The 21,056-nt window shown below is 38.8% G+C and overlaps 1 protein-coding gene across 2 annotated transcripts in view; it reads left to right on the top strand.

Annotated features, from left to right (window-relative positions):
• The window catches only part of LOC143352447 (uncharacterized), a 103,318-nt gene that overhangs the window by 71,678 nt on the left and 10,584 nt on the right, over positions 1 to 21,056 (top strand). For both annotated transcript variants that reach the window (XM_076784946.1, XM_076784945.1), the window contains 5 exons: positions 4,177 to 4,302; positions 9,050 to 9,277; positions 11,637 to 11,888; positions 16,343 to 16,473; positions 20,259 to 20,450. In XM_076784946.1, coding sequence (XP_076641061.1) covers positions 4,177 to 4,302; positions 9,050 to 9,277; positions 11,637 to 11,888; positions 16,343 to 16,473; positions 20,259 to 20,369 — 848 coding nt within the window. In that variant the 3' untranslated portion in view covers positions 20,370 to 20,450. The remainder of the gene's footprint in view (positions 1 to 4,176; positions 4,303 to 9,049; positions 9,278 to 11,636; positions 11,889 to 16,342; positions 16,474 to 20,258; positions 20,451 to 21,056) is intronic.

Raw genomic sequence — 21,056 nt, 5'->3', positions numbered from 1 at the left:
ATCAGGTCTTTTTCATACGTCGAATGACTTCTCCCAAACGATTTCGCATTCTTCAACGGCGGTGCCCCACTACCCCCCCCCCCGTTGGACTGATCAATTGTCCACGCGATGACGCTAAATTGACCGAAATAGGGGTACAAGGGTCGGCCAGATTGCGATTGCCTCGAGCACTTTCAATGACCGCCAAGAGCGCTCGACTTCCGTCGCTTTCACAACCTACAGAGATACGACTGCACGACTATACGAGCATACGTGGTACCATACGCGGTAGGTACTATACCACGCGCGACGTCCTGTATCCGCGGCATGATGATACTCGGATAGAATGTAAGGTCAAAGTACGTCCCTTTCGTACACGAACTATGGATTTCCTCTGGTTTTCCGCGGGCCCGATAGAATACGGCATGATTATCGTCACTTCTGTTTACTTTTGTTGCCGCTGAACACCACCCCGGGTGAAAGAGACACGGGACATAAAAGGAATTTTAGTGCGAGAAATACAATAGAAAACTCCTCTTCGCGACGGAATAAGGAGATACGGTTCAGCGAGTATTGCTCGTACGCTTCATCGAAGAAGAACTCATTTTTTGAACTTCGACGCTGGAGCCACCGAATTCAGTCGGGAAGACTTGCCTCTGATCTTTTCTCGTATAACTGTCGCGATTGTTTGAATTTTTTTTAATAAACTTCGCTCGATCCCGCCTTTTTCATTTTTCAAACGTTCTGACCGAACCGTCGATGCTTGATTGGTTATATTTCAAAAAGAAACTGGGGGAAATTTAAAAAATGAATATACGTGGGTACGCTGTATCGATTCTCCCTGCTTTTTATTCTGTGGGGTTAATGGATTTGACAAACGAGTGGTTCGAATAGTGAATAAAAATGATAGAAATATTAAAAAGAACTATTTAGTCCCGGCGGTACGTAATTACACACAATATGGAAGCCGTACGTATGCCAACAAAAGACTTAAAACAATCCTGTATCCTCCATCCGGAACGAATCTTGTCACCCATCTATTGAAAATCGATGATCACTCACGCGGGGAATAGTTTTCAATTGATTTCCTTTCAAAACATGTCACGTATACTACGATACATTGCGGTTCTTGGTACGTGTACTCCGCAGTTTCATTACAGAGCGTTAGTAAACCGAGCACGAGACTCATCCGGGTCTAAAAATTTTATAAATTGTTAGACAGAGGAAGAGAGCGAGCGAGAGAGAGAGAAAGAGAGAGAGAGAGAGAGAGAGAGAGAGAGAGAGAGGGAGAGAGAATGAGGGTAGAAAAGGACAGAGACATAGGAGGGAGAAGAAAGACATTTTGATTCCGTTCGCGTATTCCACTAACATTTAAAGCTCCCGCGTTGCGTGTCCCATGCATAAAAGGAGTTCCTTATAATATAGTAAAATACACGAATTTTTCACACAAACCATTATACATAAACGTGAACTAATACCCGGTGAATTTTTCGAAAATTTGTTCGAAATCTTCTTTGCTGGTCATTTAGCAAATCAATACTTCCAATTGTTAAAAAATAGTTAAGTCAATTTTGGAAAATCTATTCTGATTTAAAGGACGTCCGAACATTTTCGTGGGTTACTGTAATTGAAGACGGTTCATAATACAATGATTTCTCTATACCGGGTGAACCACGAATCGTGACCAGTAGAGATAACTCTGCTATTAGCAGTCCGATCGAAAATGTTTTCATCAGATATAGCATGGTTTCAAGAAAGCTTTCACGTGATTATAGCAAATTTTTTGTCAACTATTTTTTTCATGATTTTTCAAGGTCACCTTCAATTTTTTGCAAATACACCTATAATTTTTTTACGCCTATCTGTTAGAGGATTTCAAGTAACATTACTTTTACCTTAATTAAAGCGATGTTCGAAATGGTGTCCATTAGCCGCAATGACGAATGCAGCCGAATAAAAAAGTGTTTAGCACTTTCTATGACCTCTGCACTGATAGCTGAGCATGCATCTACAATTCTTTGTCGCATATCTTCCGGCGTTGTAGGGCTGCTAATAACAGAGTAATCTCTACTGGTCACGATTCGTGGCTCACCCTGTATATGTCGCCAAGGCGTGGGTGATAAACGTCGCGGAATTATTCCCACTACCGCAGGGTATACCCCTTGAGGGGTCACGGAGTTCGAGAGGTCTCAGACGCCGAGGTGTGTAAACATAATACTCGGGTATGTCTCCTGTACGATACACGACGCTGCCAAGACCCGTGTTCTTGATATTGTTCTTCTGATAGTGTTCTTCATATACAGTCCGCGACAATACTATAAAACATCACTTAAAACGAAATAAGTATGTATTATATGGAAGAATTTCATTATCTTTCATGCAAAGTGTTATTATTTACTTCTGGGAACGTCGTTCCACGTACTGTTTTCGTTAGAATTTCTATGAACTTGAAAGCTACACAAGCTTGACCTCTTGTTAGCCGCGACAAATCTATAAGACAGTTGCTCGCAAACGGTGAAAGCAAAAAGATCATCAATGAAATATTCTTCTAATGTGTCAGTAATTGAAGTAAATAATTTAAGTAAACCCTGAAAAATATTAATCAACTTGCAATATTTGTGTTTATACAAAATGCCACGAGGAAAAAAATTAAATGAAACAGAGATTAAAATTATCAATAATTTGCGAAATGAAAATCATTCAGTGGCAAAAATTTCTGAAATTCTTGAAAGAAGCCGTTGTGTAGTTTATAATTATTTAAAAAATAGTGAAAACTATGGTAAAAAGAATCCAGGAGGCCATCCAAAGTTGACAACTGCATAAGACAGACGGAATATTTGACGACATCCATGGAACTCTACATCAACGGCACGACCAATTGCGACAGAAACTGGTGTAAAAACAAGTGTCAGGACAGTACAACGAATAATAAAGGCTTCAAATAATTTAAAAAGGCGTAGAATTTTGAAAAGACCGCCGCTAACTAACCGTCATAAAGAAGCCAGATTAGATTTTGCAAAACAACGCATGCATTGGCGTAAGAAATGGAGGAAAGTAATTTTTTCTGACGAGAAACGGTTTACTTTAGATGGCCCTGATAATTATTATTTTCACGATTTAAGAAAAGAGGAATTGACACTACATAGGTGACAAATGGGTGGAGAAGGAATAATGATTTGGGTGGCTACAGGATATCATGGAATAACTGAAATTGAATTTATTTCCATAAAAATAAACAGCAGGAAATACATAGATGTTATTGATAAGCACTTGTCAAAACATGCTCAGTCCATAGCCAACCAAAAATACATTTTCCAACAAGACAATGCAGCTGTGCATTCAGCAAAGATAGTACAGGCCTTCTTTAAAAATAACGAAATAGACGTTTAACCATGGCCAGCGAGATCTTCCGATTTAAATATCATTGAAACCCAGTGTAGTACTGTAGAACAATTGAAAAACTGCGTTGAAATGGTATGGAAGAAAATTAAGCGAAAAACGATTAAAAACTTGTACAAATCTATCCCAAAAAGAATGTTACATGTTCTAAAAAATAAAGGTGGCAACACAAAATATTAATAACCGATAAAAATAACCTGTACGTGTTAATTTTTTACAAATACATTACCTGTCTTATAGTTTTGTCGCAGTTGATAAAAGGAAAGTTGGTGTTACTTTCAAATTCTTAGAAATACTAACGAAAACACTGCGTTAAACGACGTCTCCAGAAGTAACTAATAACACTCTGTATGAAATACGACGAAGTTCTTTCATATGACACATAATTATTTCGTTTTAAGTGATGTCTTATAGTATTGTCGCGGACTGTATCGAGAATTCACTGTATCCTGTAAATGTACTGTCCGTGCCTCACAAAAGGTCACGCAGGACGGCACAAGGACGAACTGGGCCTTCGTTCGCCCCGCCTATCCCCACCGTTGACGCTCTCATAATCCAATGCTTAGGGTTTGACGTCACACGGTGCATAGTATGTGCGACCGTTTCAGTCGATAGAGCAGCCAGAGGCGTGCACCTTTCGCTCTGACCAATCAATCCCGCATTCCTTTCACGGGACTTCTTGCGCGGCACGCACAGTACTCGGAGTCCGAAATTTGAACTTCGAAATTTCGTCCGAATATCGGACCGCGTTCCGGTGCGCTACTCATGCGTAAAAGTATCTTCGCTTTCTGTTCGTAGATATCAACGAGTGCACCATAGACAACGGCGGTTGCATGGAGGTCTGCGAGAACACGGACGGCAGTTTCTTCTGCGCCTGCGACGGTGACGAAAAAGCCCTGTCATCCGACGGGAAGTCCTGCGTGGGTAAGTTTTCCTTGCCAAGGAAACTGTTCTACTTCGGCGCCGCCTCTGTTTGACACCCGAAGGACCATACATCATTCGCGCGCGTCTGGGAAAACGCAATATGCGCCGGCCGACGCGAGGGAAATTTCACGACTACATCGTAATAACGTATCGAGGATGAGCCTTTACCGTACGGGAGCCGTTTTTCCGGATAAACGACGCCCCATGCTTTTTTCCCGGCCGTTCTCCCCCCTCCCTCTCTCTTTTCCTCCCTCGATTAATACGCACGCGGCTGAGTAATACGTTCTCTTTATTATGCCGCGCCCTCGAGACCGCGATAAATTCGTCCACGTTTCTTGCAGCTAGATTAATTAGCCGCCGGCTTGCTGCCATGCCGGTGGCGCTCGAGACCCTCCACGGAAATGGATCTCTTACTTTCCCGCTTAGTTTGTTTGCCGAACTGCCGCAATTAGCGTGCGTCCGTCCCGAATCGGGTATTTACGAAAATCAAAGAATTGATCGCGCGCTGTCAGCTTTCGCAATGAAACGCATTTCGGTTGAGAGGAGCCTTTCGTATGACAATGCAAAATACCAATTCCTATGGACTCCTTTTTTAGTTCGTTAACATACGGTAAGGGACCCAATTATCGTGGGGTACCAATTACTGTGTAATGTAATGATTATTAAAACAGAGATATTAAATTTTTTTGATTAAAATCAGTTAATATAGGGACAGTAATTGGTACACCCACAGTAATGGGGTCCCTTACCCTATTGAATGATGTAGCGGTCAACGGTGGTCAATACAATTGAATTGCTTGACACGCTGAGTGCCGAATATCGACCGCAAAAAATCATGTAAAATCGATATAATCTAATTAATTGAACTGAAAATAAACAGTCCAAATTTATCATGGAGTGACTGCTTCTTTGTGCACGCTAAAAATTATAATAAAACTTTGGTTTATTCGAAAATATCCCAATAAAAATGAATTTCTAAGCTTGATCAGAAATTGGTATTACCCGTGTGTGACCGATGTGGCACTTAACGTGTTAAAAATGATTGTCAGAAAAATTAACGCAACTGAATATCAATGTATTAATATTGAAATTATTTAGATTATAGTGCGAGGTGAAAACTTTATTATCAAGTAACTAACAATTGTTATTAACAATTCTGAGTGGTTCTGCGAACGAAAAAGTTGAAACTTTGTGTGAAACACAGAACATTCATTCAACCAGTTATGTTCAGTTACGGGGTCGAAATACGTGATTTTTGGGAATTTTTTTTTCTTGAAAATTGTAAGACTTTATGAGAGAAAAGGTTTTCGAATTTGGAGAAGGTTTATTTTAGTTTAGCTTGGTTTAGTTATTGAATTGTATCGTACAGGTGTCCATTGCTTTAAATAAATTTTAAAGTTTAAATTGTTGCACTAGGTGTTCTCAACTATTTCTCACACTACTCTACATCAATGGTCTAACAAATATGCAGATTGTAAAATCCTCAAGCATCCATTTCAGAAGTATCTAGAAAGAATAAATATGGATGAACGAATATTATTTGAGGGTCTACTACCTCGAAAAATCGAAGCGAAGGTATTTTACCTTTTATAAAAATAAAGAAATATTCATTATCAAATCTGATGTACAAATGCAATATCTGATAAATGTGAAAAGCGATCAAGTGAGTTCTATAATCGCTGCGCAGTCTATTCCTGCAAGCAGTCATTTGAAAATTAACAGATTACTGACGCCTGACGGAAGTTTACAGCTGCAGCAACATGCACAGTACAAGTATACGTAGTTAATTACTGTTCGCTCGAACGTTTCGCTTGTAACTTGTTATGTCGGCTTTTCCGAAATATGACTACCGAAGATGAAATCACATAATCTATAAATACCACTGAAACGCTAATTCTAATTTTCTAATTTTTATTCATTTAGAAAAATGTACAATCTTGTTAGACTATGTAGGATTTTCTGCTTCGTCTACGGTTAGACAACGTTGCAATATTTGTAAAAATAACAAGAATGAAATTTAGAGAATAATTCCCCATAAATGGTATCATCGCTACAATCTCTATAATTGTCAAAATTTGAAACCCTTGACGAATGTTAGCACTAATTTTTCGTTATGAAGTTGAGCCGATTCGATAAATAACAATTTCGGTACAGCAAAGCCTATTGGACAAAAGAATACATTTCCATCGAATTACGTTCCAGCAAACCATCGCGTCTAAAATTCTGAATTGGCAAACAAGATCGCGGCCCGTTCGTAAAAGAAGGAATCTCGTTTACATGTTACTTTTTTACTTATTATGATGCCATTCGATTGTGTATTTCAGCCGGTATTCAAATTTGCCGCGTTCTCAGACAAGTGGAAATTCGACAACAAAATTCGCCGAACCAAATTGAGTGATTTAAACTACACCTGTAACATTATGCTCTCAGACCTGGGGCGCAACCATTGTTGCAGTATTATTTCCATTCCGCTTGCCGCCCGTTCGAATTTTTGTTACGCGAGTTTACTCTCGTTTGCATAAACCTGCCGGGCAATAAGAAAGAAGTTCCGTCGTGAAATTTGCATTGTTCAAGAACACGCTAACGATTTACAAGTTTCTCGCGGAATATGGAATCAAGCGACCCAGATTGCGATTGTTTGCACAGTTACCGTCGACACAAAGCGGGGCCGTGTGTCCCCGGCACGAACCGATAATTGCTGAATTCTATTAAATTATTGAAAGAGATAGTGCCTTGTACAATGTTCAAGGAACAAGGGCGAAGCACTTTGATGTTACCCGCTGTTCTCAATACCATCTGAGGGGACCTTAAAATACATTTTTCTTTCACAGAGTCTAGCTATCGATCGCATCACAGAACGTATTATGGATCACTGAAAGAGTTGCTGATAAATTCAATCGTGTTGTCCGAGCATTCAAACCTTTTGTTTGCGTTGCGTTCAGAGAAATCATGTTCTTTTAGACTTCACCGATATAATCGATCATTCATTATCTATGATAGCTTTCGTTTAATACAAGTTCCGACTCTTTCAGAATTTATTTATTTATTTATAAAAATGATAACCAAAATTCGTACGTTCTTTTTATACAATTTATTTCTGATGTCCTCAAGGTAGTAATAAGTGTCGTGCACTCGCGCCAGGGTTAAGGAAAGAGAACTGCGGTGGGATAAAGTACACAGCATACTGTATTAAAAACAGAAAAGTCTGAAATGCAACGATCGAGGCGCATTCAGGCGAGTTTAAGCCGCATCGCAATTCCGCGAATATCCTCGTTTTTGAGGAGCCGATTCGACCGACGCGTATCGATTAGCGAGCAGGTAGATCCTTTAATCGGATCACAACCGGTTCGATTTTCGTCGGTAGGTAGTAAACGCGATATACCGAAATTCTGGAGGGAAATGGAAATCTCTGTCACGATTAATCGGTTACCTTCGGAGCCTGTCGTAGCAGCGGCGACGCGACGGCGGATACCTATGCACGGGCATAATTTGAAATCCGCGGCGACGACCGGTGCACCATTGTCGGCTCCGATGCTTACACGTATTGCCCCGATATCTGCATAATATATGAATCACGAATGCTAATGACGACGGAGAAACGCGTATTGCCGCTGCCACATCCATGAGAACCGTCCCCATGGCGAGCATGCAGGTGGAGCACGGTGTCGCAAATATCGATGCGACCCGTCGTCCAGCCTCGTCCCTGTTACCATGTATCGTTTCAGGAGTTTACTACGAGATTACCGTGAAATCTGGAACACTTCATCTCGCCTATCTACCCCCAGAGAACCTTCTGACAGACCCCACCACCCGCGGCAATATTCAGACGACGATAACATCGCGCAGGTTCTTTTATTAAGTAAGAGGAGCAAGCACCGAACACGCGGTTTCTGAAAATATACAGGGCGGATCATAACTGGTGGTACGATCAGGCAAAACATTCGGATCTGGACTAGATCACCGTTAGAGTGCGAGAGCCCGAAAATATCGGGCATTCGGGTTCTCGAATGTATCGGGATTTGCGAGAATTTTCGGGATTCCCAAGAATAATCATTTATTCCCGATAATGCTCGGGAATCCCGAATATTCACGAGAAATCCCGAAATTTTCGGGTCCTCGCACACCCCTAATCACCATGCGTCCATGCCGTTGCAGCAACACCTTCAACATCTTCTCACTCGGAATAATATTTCCGTACGAAATTATTTACAGAAAGGTGTTCAATGAATTTTTGACCCTTTGTGGTCCTGGGTCAGGTCCTAATGAGGATTCGGGCACTTACGGATTTGCGGATTCTGCAGGACCAGGAAGGGTTGAAGAGTCACCGAACAACTTTTTGTCGATAATTGACTAATTTCGTGAAGGAAAATGATTTCGAATGAGAAGATGACAGCTTGAAAAAACAAAGGTGACCTCTACATCTTCTCTACGCCTCCACTTGCAAGAATATCATTTATACCATATTATGTAGATTCTTAAACCCTACAACTTCTGTAAGTAACATTTTCTCAAATTGTTTGAAATAACCAAGATATTCAAGTGGACAGAGTTCGTGGGACACACTGTATATAGTAATCTAATCTTGACCTACCTCGGGGAGGGGTTGAGGAGTTTTCGGACAGCTTTCTGCAAATGATTGTCCAATTTTGTAACGGAAAATTGTTCCGACGGAAAAGATGATCTCAGGTGTGCTTTCGCGATACGGACGCACGATAAACGACGTGATTTTTTGAATTTATTTTCCCAGATGTAAACAATGAATCCTGCCCGCCCCTGAATCCAGAGGGTCGGGGTTATTTAATGTGTTCTCGTTTGGCACCGCCTAAGTCGTGGAGAGGTACGCGAAAGGCGTCCAATCGACCGGGTACCAAGTGTTTCTTGAAGTGTCCCTACGGGTATCAGCTTCACGGAGAATACGAATTAACTTGTCGGTCAGACGGCACATGGGACGGGCCGAAACACGGCGAGTGTGTCAGTGAGTAAAATTATCGTGGACAATTCTCTAAGCCACCGGCGAAATCATTCCATATCGACTCAAAGACGCCATATCAATTACAGTCGAACCTCGGCAATTCGAGCTTCGAGGGAGTAGATAGAATCTTCGAATTGTAGAGGTTTCGACCTATCCGGACGATTTAGCGAAACGGGTTTAATTCTAGATAACGTAAGACTACGAAAAAATGACGATCAGAATATCTCGTGACATTAGACGATCCACCAAATGAATTACAATATCAAATGTAACTGTTACATTTTTCATTTATTCTGTTCCAGTAGAATAATTGTAACGACTTGAAGAATGAAAAATTCAATTATTTCAAGTGAATTATTTGTTATATACAAAGACCGTAGATATTATTTATTATTAATCTGCAGGTCTTTATGGAAAATAAAAATTGTTTTCATTAACTGCAAGGTATAGGAGTTTTTACTGCTTTGATTTTCACCTATACACTTTTGTCATAAATGTATAAAATCCGCAGTTCAATTATTGTGCACTAAACATAGAGGTTCACCAATTGCAGAGATAATAAAATAATGTGATAAATAATTCGAGGTAAAATAAATTTGATTTCGACTTGTAGCGGTTCTAGTACCGGATCGAAAGGGAATTAACAAAATTGTCGTTCTGCACAGATTTTTGAGTTATCAAGGTTCGACTGTACTTCATTTTGTAGATATCATGCAGAAAACGTCTACTAAGACCTGCGGATATTCGTGCATTCAAGTAAGCTGAAATTCTTCATAAAGAATATAATTTTCTTGATTTCGAACTTTGCAATCCCGTTGGAAACTGTATAAATATCCGCAGTTTAATTAGAGGATACTGAGATCAATATTAAATGTTCCTTACTTGAACAATTTCCATTGACCATTGCTACATAAAGCTAACCGATAACAGATAAGCCATGCTTTAGTTTCGCTGAAAGGGGCAGTGATGAGTAACTCAGATGGAACGAGACAAAGGGATTCATTAGCCAATAAGACGATTACCGAATCATGTTCACTGATCTGTATAATCGCATTAACAATTTGCGGTATTACAACTATATGTAACGAATCATTATAAGATTTACATTTCAAAGAACAATATATTTATTCTTCTATATTAGTAATTAACCGAAAAGACTTATTATTCTGTTAGCATTTTTTAAAATATTCCTACTGTATTTGAATATAGAATGTTATTACATTTCTAATGAAGAAAGTTCGAATCATACGTATCATTTTAATAACCATTTCATACGTTATATGAACTCGTTTTCAAAAGATTATTGTTGCTAATTTCCGATTATTCGCTAATATGATATTATAAGATTATATTTGCCGCAAAATTAAATTTTTCCTACTCATTTTAGGGAGTATATAATTGTTTAAAATTCCCGTGACTCACCGTGTACATTCACGACGTTACCCTGCAATTAAACCTCATTTTTTTCGTATTCAATGTGAATACACTTGCAGACCGTAGTGTTATAGATCTGTGTTAGAATGGTCTTGATCTCAACTATTACGCCATCATGACAAAAACATAAATTGCCATTGAGAAAACACTGACGAATCGTTTGATTGGACAAACCATGTCTTTCCTCAAATTCTTTTCCACTATCAAAGATAAGAGAGACATTTCAACACTAAACCTACCACGGTCAAATGACCGGTTTTATATTTTACAATAATCGAAATTATAAAAACACTTTCATAGGAGCCAACTGAATTCACTTCTTTACTTAGGAACACATTCTAATGAAAATCGTACAAAGTTTAAGCAAATTCAATCCTCTCACTTCTATAAGGCATTTCACGTTAGTATGTTTGTGCTCGGTAGGCTCAGTGTTAAGTGACCAAGTTATCTTGTTCATCCTGCATACTACCCGACCAAAATCACTATGCATTAAGAGTGAGTGTATTTCTTGCGTTCAACCGACGAAAACATTGAATTCGTGGGGTGTGTCATTTATCTGTCGCGAATCTGTTCATTCGCAAGTGCATTCTTCGTCGATAACCTAGATCCCTTCGCAAAAATGTTAACACCCTCATATTGGATGATTCGCAAAAGTTCCTTTCCGATTTTCGCAGAAGACCTTCATCGAAGTTAAAAAAAAAAACACGAAATTATTACGAAAAAGGAATGTACTATAAAACTAAAATTGATTTATACAACTATTATTTTATGACGGAATCCCTTGAGTTTTACCATTAAATCGTGCACGAACTTTTGCAACTATCTGACACATTGCTCAGTAATCACGTGAATCCATTTGATGGAATGCATACCGGAAATGTGTGGCAAACAATTCTCAGTACACAATGGTTCGCTCATATTTTTTCAGGGTACAGCAAGCCTCGCTTAGAGTGTCCCAACGACGTGATCGCCGAATTGTCGCCAGGCCGAGACGAAGCATTCGTGACGTTCGATCAACCGTCCACGGATCTCGATTGGTTCCGGTACGTTAGGTCGAAGCCATCCTGGGGCACTAGGCTAGAAGCGAACCTAACTCCCGGTGTACACGAGATCACATTCTTCGCCCGGCACCCGGTATCGAAGAAACAAGCCAGCTGCGTGTTGCGCATCATCATCAAAGGTGATTAATTAACGCACGTGCATGTCATCTATACTCACCGAATCATAATCGGTATCGATTATCTAACAGCGCCACCAATCAACACGCGATCCTGTCCGCAAGTTCGAAGGACAAGGATCAGGAACAATTAATCTTCCTTAGTCGACGGACTATTTGGCGGGAACTCACATGCGAATAACCCTGACCCCTTTGTACAATTAAATTGCTTTCATTATTTATGACCTGCTCAACCCTTGCCTTATCATACCGTGTCACGTAGTGATCGGCACAATACTGAATCGATAGCGTCCGATCCGTAAATTATGTTATCGTTACCGAGCTCAATACGTAAAGTTTCAAGATTCGTGAAACAGACTGTTGCTTCTAATTATTCTTTTATGGAACTTTTACCAATATATCCGTGACATGTTCCCGATTCAAACAAGACCAAACACAATACAATTTAGATCAAGTATACCTGTTTAATTCACGATTCAGTAGAACCTCGATTATCCGAACTGATGATATTTGAATCCTTTATTCTCCGAATGTAAGCATTTCAATCTACACTGATCGATATTATGAACGAACGAGTTATTACGAATTAGAAAAAATTAGAAAAAATTCTTATTAAAAGTTTTGTCCAATATTCAAAATTCACCGATTGGTTCATATAATGAATCGTGAATCGTTGTTGTTTATTCTGAATTCGAATTTCCGATTCATTATCCACAGTAACTTGTATTCAGCTATTTTCAAACAATCCTACGTCGGGACAATACAAAATTCAGAATTCGCATTTGACTCTTATTGACAACATTCTTCTCCTCACTAGACTTTCGTATTCACTAATTATCTTCTCCTGCTTTTTTCGCTGGAAATTGCCTCTGCCTCGCTGTCGTTTAATTAACTCGTTTTCCATTGCTCGAAACCGGAGTGAAAATTAAAAACGGGGATCTTGGGTATGCTCGAGTCGTCGCGAGGGATAACTTTTCGCGAACGTTTCCTTCGTCTAGGAAGCCATTGCGCGGAACAGTCACGAACTCGTTCAGAAGCGTTGTTTTAGAAGGCATAATGGGTTCTCCCTACTTTCGCAAGAAACAGAATTACGAGATTTTGATCACGTGCCTGCATTTCTACATTTCGAAAAATGTTGCGATCGTCACATATAAAAATAATTTTTAACATTTCACTTTTTCTTTTTCCCAAAACTGCCAATATATGATTTCGAAGTGTTTCAATATCTTCGCGATGTATAATTAATGTATTTGTGCATTTAATTTTACAACTTATTCCACTGTACATGTAAATTCTTTTTTGTCATCAACAATAAGAGGAATATTTCAACTGACTAAATATGTCTGCATGCGAAAATATTTGTCGAATGTTCACAAGGACTAAGGCTTTAAAAACCAACTGTAGGAACGAATCCAATTTTCAAGTTCGCACAGAATCGGGCCAACAAAATTAACCTGATTATTTTTCTATTTGGAAAAGATTTCTTGACGTTCATAAAGAGTAAAGTTAGGGACATCAGTAATAAAATGAATCGACATTTTTAATGTTCGCAAAGAATGAGGCTCCAAAAAGAACCGATTTTCCGAAGGTCCATAAAGCACGAGACTAAAAATCGGCGATAAATACGATCGTTTTTTTTTTGTTTAAAGGTTTCAATACCGTACCCGTTAGCACGTTATCGCGTCTTTCGGGAAAAGAGAGCCAGCCATTAACAAGGTTCCTCCAGCGGCCATTAACGGCAGCGTTAGAAGATGCTTGAACCGCACGATGGCGGCGTGTTGCCGTCGTACTTTTCGCGTCGCGTCGCGTCGCGTCTCGGTGCCAAGAAGACATTCTGCCAGGTGAAACGCGCTCTCCGGCTCTCTGCTCTCGCGTGTACACGCGGTCTAGCGCAGTCGTCGTATGCAAATTTCGCAGTGCGGCTCAAAGAAGTTTTCCCCCCATTTCCTGGAATCTCAGCCGACGCTTTAATTAAATGCGTTTCCGGGATGGGGTTCGCCACAATGCTATATAACCTGCGGATCGCCCCACCCAGCCAATTAGACTATTCGATGACTCCGACTGAACGCTTGACTAATTCTTGCCGACAAGCACTAAACTCCTTCGATTAAAGTCCCAGCTTGTATTTACAATTTTCTTCGGCGTAATCGACCCTTTGTCATCTTAACTCCGGTTTCAGAATCACACAGGTGACGTTAGAAATAATAGTCTATGTTATCTCAATGACTAGACTGCAGATTCTCTGATAGAGAATTAGAACAGCAGGAAGACTGCAACAACAATTTAAGTATGTCTAATTTATTACTGTAGGAAATCTACCTTACCGATACGATCGGTTCTACTGCATAAAGTGATTTCTCTATACAGGGTGGTCCTTTTAAGTAAGGCCACCTAAATATCTCTTCAGTTGTGTAATGCGCATGGTGTCAATGGACCAAATATCTGGCAAGAATATCTTTTTCGGAAGGTCGTTCTTTTCGGAGTTATCAAGGTCATCGGTGTTTTTTGATCCATAATTACATTTTTTTTTTACTGCATCGTGTAACTGATCGAAAAATATATTGAGATATGTATAATAACATGACCTTGAAATGACCTTGATCTTCGAAAATTAAAGTTTTACCTAGTGCCTTCAATCACTAGGAACATGCCCTAACCGATTCCCGGTAACAATTACAACAATTAAATACTAAAATGAATTTCTATGCAGCCATTACTGCTTGCAATCGGTGCAACAAATTGTCGTGTTGCACAAAGGCGTGCAGGTTATCAATGATTGAACACGCACGGAGATATTAATATTGTTCACCGACCGATGCAGCCGAATACTTTGTCATTACGATCATTATTCGGAGCATAGTTGCCCGTAGCTGGTGAAACGCTTTCCTAATTGTAAGTCGATTAGACAGGTCGCTTTGAAAGACAATTAAGCGCGTGCTTGTTCCCTAATATTGTAAATCATTTTCAGCGGAACACATTCCCGGCATTACTTTGTGCCTCGGCGCAGTCCGGTTTGACGTAAATTAGGTGTAAAATATAATTTGTCCCGGTATTTCGCGTTGCGTTTGTCACATTGTGTTGTGGAATTTATTGTAGATACGTATCGGATACAAGACGACAATTTCATTTCGTCGGCTTTATAACGAACAGGTACATAATTACCTTGCGCGTTTCCGGCACACACGGTTTACAGTAATCCACTGTGCTCCGCGAAAGATGGTCCGCGAAACGAGTTCTCTTTACACGAAAATGTTCTTCGTTTCCGAGAATGCTCGATACTCGCACGAATTTGTAATGATTCCGCGCGGCCCATCCCGCCGAAACTAATTTACTGAAACTAATTAAACGCAACCGGATAAAGTTTCCGCTACGGTTGCGAAGTTATCCTTCGGGAAGGGTGGAGGAGGGGATTTCCGGTAAAATAGTCCGATTTCCTGGCGCGCTGATACATTAGCTGTTTATTGCAGGTAGAACACGGCGGAAGACCTTTATTCTACTTTCGTCCACTTCATCGAATTACCGATCAGATGCGAATAGATATTCCATGATAGCAAGCGAAAAGGAATCGAAGGAGCAGCACTCTCATTTGTGATTGCCGGACTCGTTGATCAGCCAAATGCATTTTATTCTTGCACATCATTGTTAGCTCTGTCTCAAGTTTTCTAATTTTTACACATGTTTTATCCCGCCTCATGATTTCCTTAGCCATAACAGCTACTTCCAAGTGAACAATTTGCTATGAAAGTTCTGGTTCTATGCCCGTAGGTTCACATTTATTTTGCAGGATAAATATTTCTTTCGTCGCCATCAACTTGTCATAATATTCGTATCAGAGTTTAGTCGAAATCTGATAATAATATACAGCCGGACGGGGAGTATAACCTAACAGGGGACGATTCTACATGAAAAACTAAGACGAGGAAAAGGAATAACATTTTTTCGTTTGACTCTCCGTTCTGGGGAAAATCGAGTTTGAATATGTAGGAACCGTCTGACGCGTCTGACCATGATTAACCAATTCTACTTCCTGCGTATACTGAAAGAACAACCAAACACTAAATGCAACTGGCATACATTGCTTTATAATAACAACAAAATAGGATTTGTTTAGATTTCGTACCAGTTTTGTTTATATGTCTACTTCGATAGAGAAGTTTATTAAAAGATTTTCTCATGGAAACATATTTATAATTTCAATATTTCTAAAAGAAAAAATTAGGAGTAAGTCATTTTGACTCGTCTGGTAGTTTTAGCGTTAAACTCGATTTCTCGAAAACGAAGCGTCAAACGAAAAAATATGATTCCTCTCTTCCGACCTATTTTTACATGCAGAATTATCGCCCGGCCATTGCACCACGATCGCGCCACGTATTGCATAATCAATGATCGTAAATAATTGAATACTGAATGCGCTGCCATGCAGTATTTTATCGTCGAATACGTGCATCTGATTCTAGGTGGTGAAGCTCCAAAAGTTAAAGACTGCCCGAAAGACATAGAGGTTACAGGGAAAAATGGGTCAGCGATATCGTGGACCGAGCCAATATTCACGGATAACGTGAAAGTGACCCACATTAGAAGCAACGAGGTCAGTATTAATCATGAAGTACTTTCTTCCTTAATGAAGTTTGACTCGTCGCTGCAATTATCAAATGCGAAACGCTGCATTTTGTGTCTGCGAAAGTGATTTTGCATGCTTCGTATCAACGTAACAGAGTAGGTACTAATCGTAATTGCTCGCACGAGTGTTTTAAAAATTTTTCAAAATAATGTGTCTTTTTTACCATTTTTTTCTTTACAGGAAGAGTTTTTACGCGAGTTGCAAATTACTAAAAATTCAACTCGTAACACAGAAATATTTGTTCAGCTTAATCCTTTTTTTTTTCGCCTCGCTAATAACCCCGTGGTTGATGCAACATTAAAGTCCGAGAAAAAATCCATTTTTTTCAATCATAATTACGCGAGCACCATCCAATTTCTCATTAGTTTATAAATTTGCTTCACATATTTTTATGAAATATTAAATTTAAATTTGGGGATTTTTATTTAGTAGACTTCTGAAGTGGTTCAAATTTATTTCTCAAAAATTTTTATATAATCTACAGTGAAAATTCAGTAATTCACGGCAGCATTCATGTTTCATAACAAAATTAATTAGTGTAATTATATATAGTTAGTGTATATAGAAAATGTTGCTAATGGGAGTTTAACAGCACTTGTAAGTATTTGTAAGTATTTAATGGCTGTTTTTAAAACTAGTAAAATTAGTAATCAAATCTGTGGTAGGGTCTTGACAACAGAGCAATCGAATATTAATTAAATATCAAGCAATAGAAGCTTCCAACATTATTCGCAGATAAATATACACGTTTCATTACATATGAATACGATAATAGCTATTGATTACTGATACTTTACGTTTGTTTGGTTAATTTTGGAGTCACGCAGAACGTTACTGCCGTTAATGGACACATTAATTCCAATCAGTGTGAAAACTACGCACAGTGGTTATTAATTTTCTACATATTTTGGGTAACGCAAGCACCGTGGACACTTTATGAAATATTAACGAATATCTGAAAATTTTTTAGTATTTCGCTGTCTGCAATAAGCGGCCAAATTGGGAACAGTTCCAATTATGCTGTGCATAATGGGGCTAATGCGTTGCACGTATGAAATGCGTACACCTAACTCATAACTTGCTGCAAAAATTGAAAGAAGAAACAAAATATAAACCGCTCCTTTTGTTATAATCTTCAGCCCAGAATTGTCGATTTTTAATATTCTCCAAAGAGACTATAATAAATATCAAACAATGCTTATGTTATTTCAATTAAATTGATCCGTTAAAGCCTCAAGATATTCTTGATATTTTTTTTTAAACACCATTTCCATAAAAATGCACTCAAATATAACTTATGCTTACAGAAAATGGGTTTTCACAAATTTTCTAATAAAATTTTTACGAAACCCGCTTTATGGATAGTGAATTTACAAAGTGAATTTTTTAAGCTAGAAAACAATAGTTTTCGTACTTCCTATTGATAGTGATCGATGACTGTATCTTACGTAGAAGAGTGTTCAAAAACTGTTACAGCTTGTCCTAAAATCAGAGTACCGTATTTTCGATGTTAATTTGATCCGCGGTTCAGTTTGAATCGCTCGCGCAAACTGCGGGAAGTTTGTCGAGAATTTAAACTAGACAAAGTTTACACAGAAAACGATCTATGTTTCTATGTAAACAACGTGTAATAATTTTGTTTGCCAACTACTTTGCGATGGTGAACCCACGTTTCGGTGTATGCGCAATCGTACATAGAATACATAGTCGTCCCATAAATACTAGACACCTTTTATTTGCCTCGAGAATATTAAATCTCTCGCTGCATTCTGCTGACTTCCCAACGCAACTGAATTCTAACTGAAACCAGAAACAAGAAAACGTATCGTTCTGTGGAGCGTTAACATTTTTAATACTTTTCGATGTTCGACAAGGACTTTTTCGTTTTAAACTAATCACTTATTTATCTGTTCACAAAAAATAATATGTCTATAAATTTCAGTTATTGTTTTATAATATAGACCGATGATTTTATGCGTCTACGATAAAAATGAGTGGGTGAAATTGAAAATAGTACAAAGATTAAAATAATTTCAGAACGTCCAAACGGCCGCTAAGGCTGCTGACATACAGATTTTGTTTAATTAAAGTTCACTCAAGGAAGAGAGGAATCAAAATAATTTAATAGCAGCGAGCTTTAAGCACAGAAAAATTTCGTCTGACACTTTTTAAAGAATTGAATATAATTTTGTTGTGTTTCTCACATGTTCATAAGCACTAAATTTAATATGTTTACGGATACATCTTTGAGGACTAACTTACAGGAATGGAAACCCAAAAGAAATATTTCAATTTTTCTAAAAAGTGGTTTCAGAATATTTTCGTCTATTCGTCACAAAATTTTCCAAGTATTCTGGTAAATAAAATAAAAAATTTAAAACAATAATAAAAAATAAATAAATTTGCTAAATATTAGAGAAATTTTCCAAATTTTCGGTTTACAAATTACATACTCATGATAGCATACTCAATTACCATGATCTTCTTCGGTGTCGGTAATTCTGAAGCAAAGCCCAATCACTGTCGGCTAACCCTATGTTATGGCGAGGATGATGGTATGATTATAATGAGATTGGCAAAGCGTGATTATGGAAGAGAATGCTGTAATGGTTGCTCCCTAAAATAACACGTATTTTGAAACACACGGTGCACCATATATAGAGTAATCTATACCTGCATGTCCACCTACATGCGCGATATTTATACAGCTTGTAACCAATATTTATAGTTTGCTTAAAAGTGCAATTCGGTGCATGTAAACAGGCCGCCATGTCAGCGTGAATTGTTGTTTGTTGTTTTCGTAGTTGTGACAAATGCATGGGAGAATATCACGAAAAATATTAATATTCTGATAAACTCATTTCTTTTCTTAATAAACCTACTGTAATCGAGTTATGTATGAATTTGTTAAAATTTTAATTTTGTTAAACTCTTAAATTTGGGTGTTCTATATTGACGAGTTAGTGAAACCTCGATTATCCGAACTAATCTAAAGTGTTAATTGTCTAAATACAGTAGTCTTGATCTAAGCCGAACGGAGCTACACGATCTTAGTCAGTTCGCTTATCCCCTCCACTGGGGGTATACCCCGAGCCAAGAAGCTCGAGGTTCATGTCACCTAATCCGACACCGAGTCGGGTACATCGGTGCGAACCATTACTAATCCAATTACAAAATTTCTTTATTTTTCATTCCTTTTTCATAGAACTATCACCAACTTATTTGTGGCATTTTTCTGATTAAAATGACACTAAACATGATACAATTCGAACTGTATTTAGTGGTTTAATTGACGGTGTGTAGTGCGGCTTCTACACGATCTATGTCATAGCATGGCCCCGAGGATTGGGTTTAGGTCAAGACTTTACTGTACGTATTTCATGTAAACAATCCAATTTGAAGAAATCAAAACAGTAAAGATATAACCTAATATTGTCACAAGGTAGCTGTTCTATTATCTGATTGATTCGGATAATGGAGGTTTTACAATATCCTGGATTAAACAAGTAAATGCGATCCGAATGCTGTCGTGCTTGGTGTCGTTTCAATCAGAAAATTGTCAGGAATACGTTGGAAAGAGTTTCCTGAGAAGAAACTTGAAGATGAACAGGTTGTCAAATAAAATAACAGTGGCGAACGCCCGCCGTGTCAGACATTCTCTCCCTTTACTGATTTATTTGCGTGGAATCGACGACGCCTTTGTAAAATCGAACTGTTTCATTCGTCGAGCACGTTTCCCTTCAATGTTTCAGAGTCCTGGACGACGTTTCGACATCGGCGGGCACAGGATAGAGTACGAAGCGAACGACGAAGCTGGTTGGTCGAGCAAGTGCGTTTTCACCGTGGTGCTCCGTCAGGAGTGAATCGCAGCGAGCGCGATCAGCTGAGCGTGAGTAGGCGAACGAGAGAGAGACGAAAGAATCGCCGAAGAAAAGGAAATCCAGGTAAATGGGGAGATCGGGGACTATGCTAGCGAGACGGTGAAATAATGATAAGGTAATATAAATGGAAACGTACGGTCACACTTGAATGTGTGCGCAATGGATTTCGCAGTATCCGAAATGTTAAACGCGGACGAAATATTTTACCGAGACACGCGGGCGCATGATCATTGATGCTCAAATGCTTTCGATGATGGATGAGCCGAGAGGAAACCGTCGTCTTTAACCCCTTAATGATGAAACTATTAATTATGTATTTTGCACAGCTTTAAATTCATTTCCGAACTTGTCTCCACTCCAGACATTTGTTTCTGCTTGTTCGTCAAAAGGACATTGTTCGTTCCTCGCAGTGAAAGCTTTTATGTTCCATTGGAAACAATTTTTGTTTTAATCGAAAAATGTTTATAATATTGGTAATTTTTAGAAAATTTTAGACACGAGCATTAAGGGGTTGATCTTGACACGTCAATCTACTATTTGTAGTGCTATCTGCAATTTCGAGATATTATGGTTTTGCTGTTTTTATTGCGTTATTTTAACAAGCGATTTTTAACTATCGGCTCTTTGCTTGGCTACACGCTCGAATACAAGTTACTTACCGGCAATTTT

This window comes from Halictus rubicundus, chromosome 3 (genome assembly GCF_050948215.1).
Source record: "Halictus rubicundus isolate RS-2024b chromosome 3, iyHalRubi1_principal, whole genome shotgun sequence".
NCBI classification, from domain to species: domain Eukaryota; kingdom Metazoa; phylum Arthropoda; class Insecta; order Hymenoptera; family Halictidae; genus Halictus; species Halictus rubicundus.
This window is presented reverse-complemented; position numbering and strand designations above follow the sequence as displayed.